Source organism: Rhinolophus sinicus, linkage group LG10 (genome assembly GCF_036562045.2).
Source record: "Rhinolophus sinicus isolate RSC01 linkage group LG10, ASM3656204v1, whole genome shotgun sequence".
NCBI classification, from domain to species: Eukaryota; Metazoa; Chordata; class Mammalia; order Chiroptera; family Rhinolophidae; genus Rhinolophus; species Rhinolophus sinicus.
In genome coordinates, this window is record NC_133759.1 from 17853630 (window position 1) to 17869596 (window position 15967).

The following is a 15967-nucleotide window of genomic DNA, read 5'->3' on the forward strand; positions in this document are numbered from 1 at the left end:
AATTTTTCCAATGGAAAAAAAAAGATGCTTGTCAACAATTAATATAACACCCAAAGGTAGTATGTCAAAATAATCCAGGGGAGAGTAGGGAGAGGGTGGGGATACCGACGAAACAAGGCTAGCCAGAAGTTAATCATGACTAAAACCAGGCAAGGGGTACATGGCGTTCATGACACTGTTTTACCTGCTTTTGTTTTCAAGGAAATTTTCCATAACAAAATGTTTAAAATATCTACACCCAATACTTAGGGACACATTTTCTGTTCTACAGGCATTGCTAGTATTTGTTATTTAGCCGAGTTCTCCTCTGTCCAAATATTAGAGTTGTGTCAGTTTGAGCAAATGGTCCTCTTTCTTTTTTAAATAGTCCACCAGACCATCTGGGTGATTCTGTGCAACACCGTTTCATTCCTGGGATGGGTAAAGTAGCCCCCAGTCTCCACATCATGACACCATTACTCTCTCCTCTGCACCTCACCATGGGCCACCGCTCAGTGCCTCCAACATGAAGGATGCTTGTGAGTCTCACAGACAAACTCCTCACTGTCTGCAGCTAGAATCTTGAGCTGCTGCTGTGAGCCATCTGACAAGCAGGCAGGGAGAAGTGCATTCTCCATCTGCCACTGATACAAAGTGGAGTCTCTCTGTTCTTCTGTGGCTGCAAATGACACACAGTGTCCATTAGGGAGGCTTAATGTACAGAAAGCTCACTTTTTCTCAAATGTACTTTAAAAAATTATTCTAAACCATGGATAAGAAAGCACTAATCATATTATTATTATCGGTCATAATCAGTGATGTGGCAAGCAGAGACCCAGACTATCTAGCACAGAACAGGTGGTCCCCAAAAGCCATGAGGAAGGGCTATTCCAAACTCAATATGAACCAAAAGACAGGAAAATTCCCCTTCTCTTTTGTGCCAAGTTTGAGAGATAATCAACCTCTTTAACTCACTCCTTCAAAACCCTCATTTCAGTCTATGATTCCATACTTGTTTCTGTACTTGGAAGCTCCACAAGGAGCTTATGTATCGTCCAGTTAGCGCCATGCCTGATACATAATAGACTTTGAAAAATGTTTGTGGGATGATTGAGTTAAGTCTTCAATTCTGTGAGGTCGGTCCCAAGAACGAAGGAAACTGTCACCACCAGGGGGCACCGTAGCTCACCACACCGGTTAGTATTTACACACGATACTAAAAACAATGCCATTTTTTTCTTCTCCCTCCATAGAAGATTCAAGTAGGCTAAGATTCCTGAATCTACCATAACTGAAAATGAGTTGGTTGCTAATGTCATCAAGAAACTGGATAACCACAGTGCAATTATCGAATATGGGAAATTTAATGTTGATACAATTATGTAACACATAACCATATTTCAATATCAACAATTGTGGCAATGTTGTCTTTCATGGCACCTTCACTCCCTGAGTCTTCTTTAGTCTATGACACTTCCTTAAGCCTTCCATTGTCTTTCATGATACTGATATTTTAAGAGTGGGGACAGATGTTTTGTAGTATGTCCCTTACTTTGAGCTTGTCTGACATTTCCTCATGATGAAATTCAGGTTACACAAGACAATTTAGAGAATATCACCTGCGTGTTCTATCTTACTTTCAAAGTCTTACTTAATTTAATTCAGGTCACTCTTGTCAACCAAGGTCCAACCCATAGCGAAGGCACTGGAAGCATTGGGGAAACAAAAGCCAGAGGGAAAGTGGTGTAACGTCTGTGCATCTGTCTTTACAAACCAATAGAGTCTAATGCACTGGAAACTTTTCTACAATAAACAGGGCTTAGAGGCAGGTAAAAATCCTAGCCCAAATCTACAGGTAGATACAAGGTGTAACTCAAGGATTGGAGATGTGCTCTCAGCCGTATCAATTCCAACCAATTGGCAAAAGTGATTGCCAATTGATTATTGGCAAGTAGGACTGAGTTGGAACAACCAGTTAATTTTCTTTTGAAAAACAGAATTACATAACAATTTCACAGGCCACAGTAAAATCACAGATGGACAAAGGAATTAATTGTGAAAAAATAAAACCTACATGTAGAGGAGTATATATACATATGTAATTTTTTTTTTTTTCTGGAAGAATACTTAGAAACTGTTAACAGTGATTCCCTTTGGGTAGGAAGGAAATTCCTTCCTACTTTTGAGTAGGTAGGAAATTATAATGTTAATTCTAATTTTACACCTTCTCATATTGTTTGAATTTTCTTACCTGTGACTATATCACTTTTGAAAATATCAACCTAGGAAATGGTATTCTTATAGGCCATTTTGTTTTCTTCTTTATATTATTTGTGATACCTCTCTTCTCCAAAAATACTATTTCTCAAAAAAAGAGTTTTAAGTGACCCCATATATGGGATTGTTGTGGAATACTATACAGCTATGAAGATGTATGTTGATGGATTTTAAAAGTTGCTATATACTAAGTAAATAAAGCAGTTATAAAAACAGTATATAACAACTACAAACATAGTCTGCAAAAATAGACAAAATAATGAAAATTAAATAATAAAAATGGTTATCTTTGATTATCTCTATTTTCCACATTGATGATGTAATAACTATGCAATTAAAAATTAAAGGGATGGTGGCCTGTTAGCTCAATTGGTTAGAGTGCGGTGCTTTTAACAACAAGGTTGCTGGTTTGATCCCCACATGGGCCACTGTGAGCTGCGCCCTCCACAACTAGATTGAAACAACTACTTGACTTGGAGCTGATGGGTCCTGGAAAAACACTTAAAATAAATAAAAGTTAAAAAAGTATATATTAAAGGGGAAAAAAAGCAAAAAGAGCAAAAACGTCCTAACTGATAGGCATGTATGAGAACCAGGAGCTACCTTTTCTCGTGCATCCCATCTTTACTCAAGAGAGCCTGACCTCTCTCAGAGCTTCTGTTTACAAAGCTGCCAGAGAGAAATGATTCACACTGTTCAACTGTTTGACAAAGGTGGAAGTAAGTTCTGGAGTGGCAGATAAAATTAAACAAACTCTTACAAAGCAACTGCAAATATAACAAAATTACCCTTCTATGAGTCCTTTAATATGGTACACGGGCACTTGAGAATTCCAAAGCCCTTTTTAAAAGAAACAAAACTTTTCACAGCACCAATGTTGTATAAGACTAGAAAGAGCTTTCTATTTCAGGAAACAGGAGATCCAAGTTCATGCCTGGATTCTGTACTAGCTGTGTGACCTTAGGGCAGGTAACTCATCCCCTGAGCCTCGGCTGATTCATTTGGAAACAGGGATCATTCCCATCAGTATTCAGATCTCCTTGGAATCCCATGAGGATCCAGAGACCAGCATTTGTGAGTAAAGAGAAGCTGGGTTTCTAAGGCCAGGGAAGCCCTACCATGGATGTAACCAACTGCTTCTTGGTACAAGTAACCTCACATTTTTGTGCTTAATCTCAAAATTCGTTATTGGATCATGGCGAGTCCAAATGGTCTCCGTGGCTTTACTTTCATTCTGGAGGTTGTTGAAACACTTCAATTCCACAGAATGGCCTCTTTACATAAAATCCCCACCCCACGGAAGGTCCACTTCAGGAATGTAAGGGGGCAGGGAAGAGTCCACTACAGAAAATACCAGAAATGGAAACTGTCCGTGTTAAAACAAAACATGTCCAGGCCCCAGCAGCCCTCACCAATGGTGGTCTCACAGAACTTCTCAGCAGCCACCTCGCTGGCAATGTTGGCTCCCATCAACACACTGATGTCTATGCCCATCTTCTCTCGGATGATGTCAGAGATGAGTTTCAGCCCCTCCGGGCCCTCATCTATGCCCTACAAGGAGTCAGGAATTCACAGAAAAACACACTGTCAAAAATACAAGAGGCGTGAGATCGCTGCTTTATAAGAAATCAAGCTTCAGACACCCAGTGCCATACGCATCTTGAAAAATATCTCTTTCTTACAAGAGAAAACATATTTACTGCCTATGTACTATTTAAAGAGTAACAATAAAACGAAAAGAAAATGAACATGTCCCCACCTCAAACATGTAACCACCCAGATTAAGAAACAAAACATGACCGACACCACTGAATTCCCCTGTCTCTCTCCTAGCTCATCCTCCTTCCCCTCCAGGGTGAACCACTATCCTGAATGCTATGTGCATTGTTCCCTTGCTTTTCTCGATCATTTGCCACATATAACCATCCCTAAACAATACGTTAAGTCAGTGTGCCTGTTTTTGAAAGCCTATAAATGTTAATTGTACTGCTCATATGTGATGTGCTGTTTTGCACATTATTTATTATTTTAGAGATTCGCCCATGTGGTTGCAAGAACGCTCTGGTTCATTTCTATTTACTACTGTGTAATTTCCAAAATGAACAGCCCACCATTCATTTATCCATTCTACTGCTGATGGACATTTGAATTGTTCCAGTTTGCTTTCATAAACATTCATCTATGAACACTCCAGAACAGAGTCTCTCTAGGGAGTTCTGTTGCTTTTTTATGATGTGGACCCCACCCTGGGGAAGTTTATGAATTCATTCTCAGAATTTCAAATGCATAAAGCAAAATACATAAAATTACCCAGGAAACCAATTATATTAAAACATAGTTATCAAAATGTTAAAAAACGAAAACAAATTTTTGATAAAGTAAAATATGTGCTGTTTTATTAATGCAATTAGAAAACAGATGTCATGGCAGGTCTAACGGTTACCATAATTTCAAAGTAGTGATGAGGATAAATGATACCTTGAGATATCTGAACCTACTGTAAAGTGATGGGAAAATATCTGTGATTCTATTGATAAGAGGGTCCCAGGTCCTGCTCATACTACTGTTATTGAAACTCTGGCTTATGGTCCACATTCATAAACAGAGGAAATGCTCATTTCAGTTAGAGGCTAAAATAAATAAAAATGCAATTTTCCCCTACAATTAAGACCACAAACCTCCTGAATTCTGTCTATGGACCTTTGGAGGTGGTTCGTGGACTTCTGGTTTAAAACTCCCTCTTTAGGGAATATACCAGGAGTGGGAACTAAGGATGGTGAACTTCCCAGCTAATGCAAACCTGGGAAGGTTCTTTCTGACAGCAAGGTCAACCAGGAGACCACCCTCACATCTGCCATAGAAAACAAAAACAAACAAAACACCAAAAACTGCCCTAACCTCCCCTTCAGCTCCTTATCGAGAGGTGAAAGTGAGAGGAAGTGAAATTTCACAGGAACCAATGTCTAATGCTGTGTTCCCTGCCCGAGTTGCGGGCGTTACCTTGATCAACGTGATTCCCAGAGCTCCCTTGGGCACTCGCCCGGTGATCTCGTCGCAGATTCTGTGGATGAACTGGTGGGGAATGACAAACACCAGCAGGTCCGCATCCTGCACGGCCTCGCTGAGGTTTGCGACCGCAACCTGCCGTGGCGAGGAGCAAACGGTCACTTCTATACCGAAACGTGCCCATCCAAATGATTCCATCCACTGACCCTGTAGCAGACGCCTGCTGTGTGCAGAGCACTGCGCAGACAATCAGAGCAGGTGTGTGGGCTGCCTGCCTCACTCAGGACAAGCATCTGAAGCCAGGAGGGGCCTGCCTCTGTCCCTTACCTTTTGGGCAAGGGACTTACCCTCTCCATGCCTCAGTTGCCTTACCTATAAAAGAAAGTCATCATAATACTCTGTGGGTTGTTCTCTGTTTCTCTCCCAACCCCCCAATCCATTTCCTGCCCTTCTTTACCCACTCTGTTCCCTAGGAGGCTGTTTTCTGTGGACGGTTTCCCCTGGGTGCCCTTGCTCTCTGTCTTCCAGTTGGCTTCAGCCAAAGGGGGGCACTGTCAGGAGACGCAAGGTGGGAGAAGAGACAGGTGAGGGTGTTTATAAGCCTCCTGGGCCACTCCTGCCCAGGCTTGCAGGGGAGCTGGCTTGACTTCATTCTACCTTCTGACAGGCAGTCTTTCTTCCATGTCCCTAAGCTCTGGTCAGGCCTGTTTGGTGATACCAGTCTATCCCCTTGCCCTTTCAGGAGTGGCTATGACTTCCTGTTACTAAATTCTGGGCACTTCACCAAGCCCTTGTGGTTCCTCCAACTCTGTCCCCACCTCTTTCGAAGTGTCTGGTACCTGGTATGCACTCAATATAGGTCAGGTATTATGATGATTTCTTTCCTTCAGATATATACAAAAATGGGTTTTTAAATTTAACATGGGCAGACACGCAGACACACACACACACACACACACACACACACACACACACACACAGGCAGAGGTGAGGCCATCTAGTGAAGACAAGGGGAACATATGGTCTCTTGCAGGGACTGCCTGTTGTTGCCAATATCTGTTCTCCCCTTTTTCCTCAACAAGAGAACCTCTGGCTTAGGGCTAGGCTCATAAATGCCAGGAAAGAAGGCTGTATTTCCCAGCTTCCCTTGCAGCTAGACATCCCACGTGATTAAGTCCTGACCAATGGGGTGTATGTGGAAGTGTTGCCTATGGACTTCTGAGAAGCGCCCTGGAAGGCCTTTCTTCCTCCTTTTGCCAGATGCAATGTGAAGAGATGGCTGGAATTCATACAGTCATCTTGAACTATGAGGAGGAAACCAAATGCTGAGATGGTAGAACAACAGGATAAAAAGTGTCCCTGACACCAGGATGCATCAATAATACGATGAACACCTTTTACACAGGAGAAAAGAAAAAGCCAACATTCAGTTTGCTTAGATCACTGTTAATTTAGGTTTCCTGTCATATGTACCTGACACTAACGGTACCTGACATAGTTCCCATTAAGCATTCCTGGTTTCCTAAAGGGACTTGGAGGAAGAGTCTTCTCTGAGGAAGTGCTATCTGCCACAGGATGGGTAAACTGCCTAGGAAATCTAGTTTGGGAGTTGTAATGGAGACCACCAATTCCTCACCAAAATTCCTTCTCCCCTTCCTCCATAATCACAGAACTCTCAGCTGGTCACTGGTCACCTAGACAGGGACTGCGTTTTCCAGCAGCCCTTGCAGTTCCACAAGGCTAGGGACCGAGTTCTCATCAATGGAATGCAAGAGGGAGCAGTGCACACCACACATGGCTCAGAGCCCTTAAAACAGTGGGCTGCTTCCTCCACTCTTTCTCTTCCTCATTTCTGCTCATTGAAACCCGTGGCAACACAGACCTACAAGATGGCACAGGAAATGATGAAGAAAAACGTGACCAAAATAATGGCATGAAGCAAAGGTGTTAGACCTCTGTCATGTGACAGGGAAATAAATCCTTTTGTTCCTTAAGTCACATTATTACTATAGCTCTTCTTATATCTTAGCCTACTCTCTTCACGAATACATGTGCTAAGAGTTACTCCCTCACTCAAAGAATTCCCCAAGGAAATTTGTCTGGAATTAGTTCATTCTCTTATCCCTTCGGTTGGTATGGAAGATTTCTGTAATTTCCCACTCAGACTCCATTCTCCTTCTTTCTAGCAAAAGTGCCCCTAAATTTCATTTCAAAAGCTACTGCTTCACCATTTTAACCATGCAATTTGGGTGGAATTGGCCCCTCCCTTGCTCCACACAGATGGTCCTTAACTTGTTCAAGTCAAAGGGCACATAAAACAGTGGGAGCCAAAGAGACATTTGCTGGGGCCTCTGAGGAACAGTTGCTTCCTTACCCCTCTGCAGTAGCTATTGGGTCTCTCTCTTTTTTTTTTTTTGAACAGTGTGGGATGATGATGATGTGAGGTCTGGAACAACTGCAACCATTTTACAAATGAGAGGGGGAGTACCTATATCTGTTAAGGGGCTCCCATGTGAATGGAGCCAATTTTGTGGAAGGAAGAGCAGAGAAACAGAGGAAAACAAAGGGCCTGTTGACATTTAAACCACTAGTTCAGGCTGTACCTGAAACCAGCCCTACCTGGACTTTCACTCGTATGAATCAAAACATTCTCTATCTTAGCTTAAGTTGCTTTGAATGGCAACATAAAGAGTCATTCCTCTTATAGCAGATAACAACCCAAAGCTTAGCATTTCTCCCTTTTTATTCATACCCCTAAAGGCAGGGGAAAACCTGTTTTCCTCTTCAGAGGGGCCTCTAGATTGGTAATCTAGGTTGCCACAAGTGGCAAAGATTCATCACCAAAAATCGACCTGTTTATTAGTTCCCTCCCAGCTGGAGATTCTACCTTCTCCAAAAAAGCAGTTTCTTCTCATTCTAGTCCATCAGCCTCCCGATGCCAACCTACAATTGCTCTGTTTGACCCTTATTGGCAAAGCTCATTATGCTCCTTTATATTTGTCTGTGGTTCTACCCAAGCCCCTCCCCCCAGCCTTCATAAGAACTCGGGCCCCTCATTCCCCCTTGAGTTACTGCCCCTACTTAGGTGGGAACTTCTAAGCCTTTGTCACACAGAGCCTGGCAGCTTGAATTTTAATTAAAATCTTTCTTCTTTTCTGGACCTATTGTTTCTCCTCTTCCCCATTCTCCTCCAACACACACACACACACACACACACAAGCCAAACAAAATTCTTCTTCAGTGAGCAAGGTCTTTGAAGCTCCAAACTTCCTGGCACTTACTTCCTGGCACTTATTAGTTTACATACCTGTCTCCTCTGCTGGACTCATGAGGGAAGAAGGCCATCTTATTCCTCTTTCTGTCTCTGGCAAGCCCTTTTGCTCTCATTTGTTTTATATCATTGCAAAGCACTGTTGTTTATATTATTTAATTTGAAAGTGCTCTGTGAAGTAGCTGGGTGGAAAAGGTGATTTTTATCCCCATTCTATATATGGGGTGACTAAGGTCAGTGAAGACGAGTCACTTGTCCAGGGGCACACAGTTGATCATTTGCAGATGTGGGACTCTAACATACATTGTTTTCTCTTTGAGTCTGAAAGACTCTCTTTGAGTCTTTTCCATTTCACCATGTTGGGAAATGCCCTGCAAAGGCTGAAGGGTGTGTGTGTGTGCGTGTGTGTGTGCATGTGCGCGCGCATGTGTGTACACGTGCATAAAGGTTTGGTGAGTGAATATACTCGTATGTAGTGATGGGTATTTCCTTAGCAAAGGAGATGAGTTTCTCTGGTTAACCACAGGAATCAGGCAGCCACAATCGTCTGGTTTTCAATTACAGAAAGCGACCAAGGGGTGAAGCTGGCAACAGAAGTTCATAAACCCCACTCAGACAAACAGCAGGGCACCCCCTTTGTGTTCTTCAGGCTCATTCCTAACCTCTCCTGCAAGCCACTGGAAGGAAGCCTGGCAACAACTTTGATTTTTCCCTCCTAGACCTAAAAAGCTTGAATTTTAAACTGTCAGTCTTATAACTTTATATTTTCTCCAATATCCTTCTACAATTTAGGCCTTGACCCTGATTTTAATTACAGACCCGGGTTAAGTGTCCTCGTGAGGGGAATCAAAGCCCACACATGTAGAAAGGGTGTATCGGGAGTTACCAGGGTACACGAGCAGCTGAAGGCAAGGTTGTTTGATGTGGCCTGCACTCTGAATGCCAAGAAAGTAACCTGCTATGGGTTGAACTGTGTCCCCCCCAAATTCATAAGTACCCTAGTACCTCAGAATATGACTGTATTTGGAGACAGGGTTGTTACAGAGGTAATGAAGTTAACATGAGGTTATTAGGGTGGGCCCAAACACAACACGACTGGTGTCCTTATAAGAGCTGATCAGGACCCGGATAACACAGCAGGAAGACCACGTAAAGACACAGGAAGAAGGTCGTCATCTACAAATCAAGGAAAGAGCTTCGGAAGAAACCAGCCCTGCTGACACCTTGATCTTGGACTTGAAGCTTCCGGAATTGTGAGAAAGCAAATTTCTGTTATTTAAGCCACCGGTTGATTGTCCTTTATTTGTTATGGCAGCCCTAGCAAATTAAAACAAAGCCCATTTTTCAGAGTCCAGAAAACCAAAATCGCTAAGAACTTGGTAGGACAAAGGAACAGTAGAAGTGGGAAGTAGCTTTTGTATTTCCCCAATTTCCCAAGTGTTAACTCAGCCACGCATAACTTTCAGAATTCACCAAATGGACTTTTCATCCTAAAGCCTTACCACATTTTCTGGCAGCTTGTGTCCAGGGAGATATTTTACATTTTCATGGTCATTATTTATGATGTCCGTCAGTTTTCTTCCATTAACTGTTTCTTCAAAGACCCACATCTTGACCGTGGAGGCAAACTTCTGAAGATTCTTGACATTATTACCAATGATTTTTGCAACAGCTGAACCCCTACAAGAGAAACAGTGGACAAGAAAAAAAAATTAAACTCTCTTGGGCAGAAGAGAAAACAGATTAGATTCTGATACAGAAGACTCATGTTCTGATTCTGATTCAAACACTGAGCTTGTAACTCAAGATGGGATGTGGTGTCAGCCACAAGCCATTTGAAACTTGTTGTTTACACCTGGAAATACCACCCCAGTGATCAGGAATGCCCCAGAATTTGGTACCAGGTCAAAATGCACCACCCCTTGAAACTAGTAAGTATCAACCGATGTTAGAAGAGAGTATCACAGGCAGAAGAGAAATCTACCTAAGAATCAGAGCCACCACGGAGGAGGACCCTCACCACTGTGACAAGGTTTGCTTCGATGTGGATGAAGCCCACAATATTGTTAAAGAGTACATAAAAAAAAAAAAGAGAGAGTGTATAGATAGGGTTTCAGGTGTGAAGATTAAAATGAGGACAACCACCACCAAGGGACCGCAAGCAGAGTGGAAAAATCCTTAGCACATTTAGTTAAGTTGGGAAAAGCTTATAAATATATGTGACCTGTGCAGTAGTCTAGAGGAGTGCATATGGCTTTCACGCAGCCAGCTCCTGCTTTTGGGATGTCACATCTGATGGAACCTGTACTATATGATGGGAGAACTGAAACACCATGAACTGTATCGTCAATGTTTTTGTCATTGCTATTGTCCTGTGACAGGCTAAAAATATTTTGGCTTTGAAAAAAAAAAAGAAAGAAATCCACCTAAAAGATGGCATAAAAATAACACGTAAGAGTGTTCTCTAAGACTTCTAGGCAATATTTCAGATCCATCAAGGAGATTCAATGTAGCTACTGTAGAATAATATGTGTTCTGGTGAACTGCAACAGGCCCCAGGTGCAGTCATAATGGAAAGACAAGAACAACAGTGGTTCCAGAAAAGGAACAGAGTAAGAGCCCAGGTTCTGGGTCCTGCCAGCAGATGTCCAGCTGGCCTCTAGCCCCACAAGCTCCCATTTCTGTACAACTCTATTCACCAAACATATTCTGGTAATGAATCAGTTTCCCACAGGGAAAGAGAAGGCATTCCGACTAGTTCATGCCAGTCTTGGAGACAAGGATGGCAGGTCCACAGCTGGTCACCACGGCAGAAGTGTTCATGGTTGGCCCAGACACCTGTGCCCATCTCACAGGTGTGTTGAGTGCACAGTAGGCCAAGACCCTGCTGATTGGGCTGCTGATTGGTCGAGGGGTGGGCACCTGATCCCGGTTGAGCCAATTAGCTTCTTCTATAGGACTTTGACTGGAAGAAATGGTTTGTTTCTTAGACAACTTTCCTGGTGTGAGGAGCAAATGAAAGAATCGAAAACAGCACCTTGCAAATTCATGTGTTAGGGCAGTCATTACTTTTTCTAATAAGAAACTGAGATGAGTTCTCAATTTGGTGAAACGGAGTAGTTGAAGATTATAAAACTGTAGTTTTATTCTACAGTTTTCTTAAGAAAATCTTTTTTTGAGATTAAGTAACTTATTACTATTGCTAAGATGAACACAGATATTTGATACTCAATTTTATGCAGAACTTAAAACAACAGTTTTAATACAGTATCCAAATTTACACAAGTATTTTGTCAAAAGACCAGTGTTCCTTGTATTAGCTTCTGCAGGCTCTACTGCAAGAATAAAAACTTGTTTTAAATGCCTTCTGAGTGTAGGAATACAACAATTTAAGGATGAAAGCTTTCCTAAAAGAGCAGCTATAAATATTGCAAGGAATTTTCTTCCGCCGAGTAAAAATACTTTTAAAACATGTAACATTTAAAATGATAGGCTTACATGGTGACCCAGTTACAATAATGAGAGAGGCAATTCTATAGTAGATTAATTCATAAATATTTTCTGAAAATAGGAGGCTGGTTTTTCATCACAGTAACATTTTAAAAAGTATAAAGAAATTCACTGTACGATGTCAGACAATTAAGTTTGCAAACTTGTAGCAATTGTTGCTAACCTTTTTTTCTCATTATAGGGATTATTCATTATGAATTTGTACCAACTGGACAAACAGTTAACCAAATTTACTTTTGGAAATACTGAAAAGGCTGCATGAAACAGTTAGATGACCTGAACTTTTTGCCAATAAATCATGGCTCTTGCATCACAACAATGCACCAGCTCACGTCGAACTGCCTGTGAGGGAGCTTTTAGCCAGTAAACAAATAACTGTATTGGAACACCCTCCCCACTCACCTGATCTGGCCCCCGATAACTTCTTTCTTTACCGGAAGATAAAGGAAATATTGAAAGGAAGGCATTTTGATGACACTCAAGGACATCAAGGGTAATATGACGACAGCTCTGATGGCCATTCTAGTAAAAGAGTTTCAAAATTGCTTTGAAGGGTGGACTAGGCACTGGCGTCACTGCATAGCTTCTCAAGGGGAGTACTTCAAAGGTAACCATAGTGATATTCAGCGATGAGGTATGTAGCACTTTTTTCTAGGATGAGTTCACGAAGTTCATTGTCAGACCTCGTAAAATGAGCCCATGCAAAAACAACAGAGAATATCTGCTATGAATCATGTCTGAGGAATTTGGAAGAAATCTGAAAACAGAGACTTGCTGCATTCCTACTTTTACATTCGTATACTGCAGTCAATTCTCAAGACAGTTTGCTGAGATGGAGTAAGGGGTGACAAGAGAAGGCGGGGGGCGGGGGGGCAGGACCAAGCTCATGCAGATGAACATGCTGGAGATATTTATCTTTACTCTCCGATTAATCTCAGTTATTCTAAGCCAACTCCAATTCATCCCAGCATATAAACCTCTGTGCTTTAACAACCAGGAAAATCCAAATAATTTTCTGTATATGAGACTTATTTTCCTGTTCCTGAGATAGAGTGGATAAACTAAGACTGGTTCTCATCTTTGGCTGCACATTAGGATTACCTGGGAGATTTAAAAATCCCGAGTCCGGGGCCATACCTCAGACCAACGAACTCTGTATTTCTGGAGTGGGATCAGGCCTCAGTAGTTTTTTTTTTTTTTTTTTTAAGATCAATTTTTTAAAAATTAATTTCAGGAGTACAAAACAATGTACCAGACATTTACAGACTTCACAAAGTGATAACCCTCTTCCCCAATCTACTACCCCTCTGACATCGTATGTAATCGTTACAATTCCATTGACTCTATTCCCTGTGCTGTACTCCACATCCCGTGACTATATATATATTAAATTATAGTTGACATTCAGTTTCAGCTTCAGGAGTCCACAGTAGTTTTTAAAGCCCCCCAGAGACAAATGTGTAGCCAGGGACTCAGAATCACTGCTCTGCACAATCATCTAGAAAGTTGGTGCTCTCCTCTCTCACAAAATAGTTGCAAATACACGTATCAGAGCTCTGTGGCTTTATCTATAAAATTCTTATTCTATGCCAGCAGGACAGTTTATTAACTAAATGCCCATTAATCCAATTCTCCTCCTGACACTCTGTAAAAACGAGGCCAAGAATCTCCCCACCATCACTCTCACCTTTATTCTAATCTTGGAAAGAGCTGCACGTATAACTCACAGGGAAATAGCAGCTCAGGCTCACAGTGTTCCGTGGGATTAAGTAACTCATACAAGGTCAATGAGAGCAAGTGTGATTCTGGGGAATCGAGCAAACTGACGGGGGGCGGGGGAAGGTTCTAAGACCCTAGGAATCCAAGTCCAGTAAACCAAATGGGGAAAACAGACCAGAACCACAAGACATCTCCCCATGATCTCACTGGAATACACCTGCTATTCTCTTATAGGCCCCTGTTGGGGAAGCCAAGCGTTACAACCAAAAGCAAACCTGTGGTGTCTGCTGAAATGAGTTAGTTAAGAAAATTTAAACAAGAATTGGAATTATTAAGAACTAAGCCCATGGGATCATGTCTGTACATCCTTTGGGGTTCGATGGAGCTTAAAATGACCAGACAAAAATAAGTAAGGGAAGTTCAAGTTATATTATTTACTCATGTGAGGTCATCAGGACCTCATTTTGCATTCTCCCTGGTTCCATCAATAACTTCACTCAATCATTCCTTCCCTCACTCGCTCATCTCAGTTGTCCAATATTTACCGAGTGCCTCCTATGCCTATTGCATTGCGCTAGATGCTGGTGATGCAACAAAGAAAAAGCAAGGCCTCTGCTCTCCAATGCTTACTGCTCCCTCAGAGAGATAAGTAAGGTCAAAGGAATTCACAATTCTGTGTGGGATGAGAGGGGAAGGGAAGTGAAGGGACAAATGATTAGAAGGGTACAATGGACCATGATGGACTTTAACAAGGGACTCCACTGCAACCCGTGTTAATCCATGAGCAGTCTCCCATGCTGGATCTTCTGCTGAGAGAACCATGAAGGACCGGCCCAGCCGGGCTACAGGGAGAAGACCCGGGAAGGGTGCTGAGGAAGGCCATACCTCTGCTGAGAAACCCAAAGGGCTTCAGAAGTCGGGGTGGGAAAAGCAGGCAAAGCAGAGCTTGAGCCCTACTCAGCAAACCCCAGACACATGAGTGAGCCTGGCCAAGCGAAGAACCACCAGCTGATCCAGATTCATAGCAACAATAAGTGCTTATTAATTTACGCAGCAGAGTTGGGGGAGGGGGGCTTTTGCAGCAACTGTTAAGGCATATGCACCAAACAGCAACTGGAGGTAACTCCAGGTAATTCTGGGCCAAGATGTTGGATCTGCCACCCAGAGATGGGGTGGGGGGAAGATGGTGAGGAGGGTGATCAGGGTTGAGGGAAAACTCAAGGACAAATATAGCCAGGAGAGGAACAAAAAGATTCTAATGCCTATAAAACCTAGTTTTGTTCTTTCTAAATAACTTACACCATTTTTTTTGGTGGGGGGGAGATCAGGACTTAAAACACTACATTTGTTTTGCTTCGATCTCTTCTCCAATCTAGTACAATCTCCACACTGAACCAAAGATTTTCTTTGCTGCCCACCTTTTTCTGTCATTTATGAAAACCTCAGAAAGTATAATCCACAACATAACAAAGGCCATATGTGACAAGTCCACAGCTAACATCATACTGAGGGTTCTTACCACCAAAAATGGGGAAAGGAGAAGGGGGAATCTTTTGGAAGTGATGGATGTTTATTACCTCAATAGTGGCAGTGGTTTCATGTGTATTCTCACTTCTCCAAATCTATCCAATTGTATACGTTAAATATGTCCAGTGTTTTTTATGTATCAACTATACCTCAGTAAAGCTTTTTTAAGAAAAGTATATGACTCAGCCAAAACTCCTTTTTGTCTCTGAAATGGTACTAGGTGTGCCCATTACATATGTGTGACTACTTTTGACCAACGTGAAGCAACAGGATCAAGCAGAGCAAAGGGGGTGTTTGGCAGGAAACTGGGTGTTTCGAAGGAGCTAGAGTCTACTTATAAGTGACGTACCCTGTTCTAAAATAAAAAGTGAGTGACTGTCAGAGGGCTAGTCCAAAATATGCACAAGGATATTAGCACTGAGCTTAAAATAAAAGTACTGTCTACAGGCCACGGAGGCCATGTGTGTAGCGTGGTCGTCGTTGGGGTTGAGGTCTCACAGCCACACAGGTAGAGCTCTTCATGCTTTAGGGGTGGTTGTGCCACTGCGCAAACATAGTCAGGGATGGATCCTTATACCGCTGGGTCAAGGGCATGAGCAGCCATGTCTATACCTGGCCCAGCTCATCCATTTACTTAATGACGGGGGGAGGGGGGCAGATGACCTTTACGGCCCCTTC

General features: G+C 42.3%; 1 protein-coding gene and 1 pseudogene across 1 annotated transcript in view; one reads left to right on the forward strand and one right to left on the reverse strand.

Moving 5' to 3' along the window:
- Positions 1-15967, reverse strand: part of GPD1L (glycerol-3-phosphate dehydrogenase 1 like) — a 44008-nt gene that overhangs the window by 20129 nt on the left and 7912 nt on the right. Inside the window, exons 2-4 of the mRNA XM_019727743.2 lie at positions 10036-10213; positions 5257-5397; positions 3669-3807 (exon numbers count right to left, since the gene is read on the reverse strand). Of these exons, the coding sequence (XP_019583302.1) occupies positions 3669-3807; positions 5257-5397; positions 10036-10213 (458 nt within the window). The remainder of the gene's footprint in view (positions 1-3668; positions 3808-5256; positions 5398-10035; positions 10214-15967) is intronic.
- Positions 10371-11330, forward strand: LOC109445383 (dynein light chain Tctex-type 3; annotated as a pseudogene).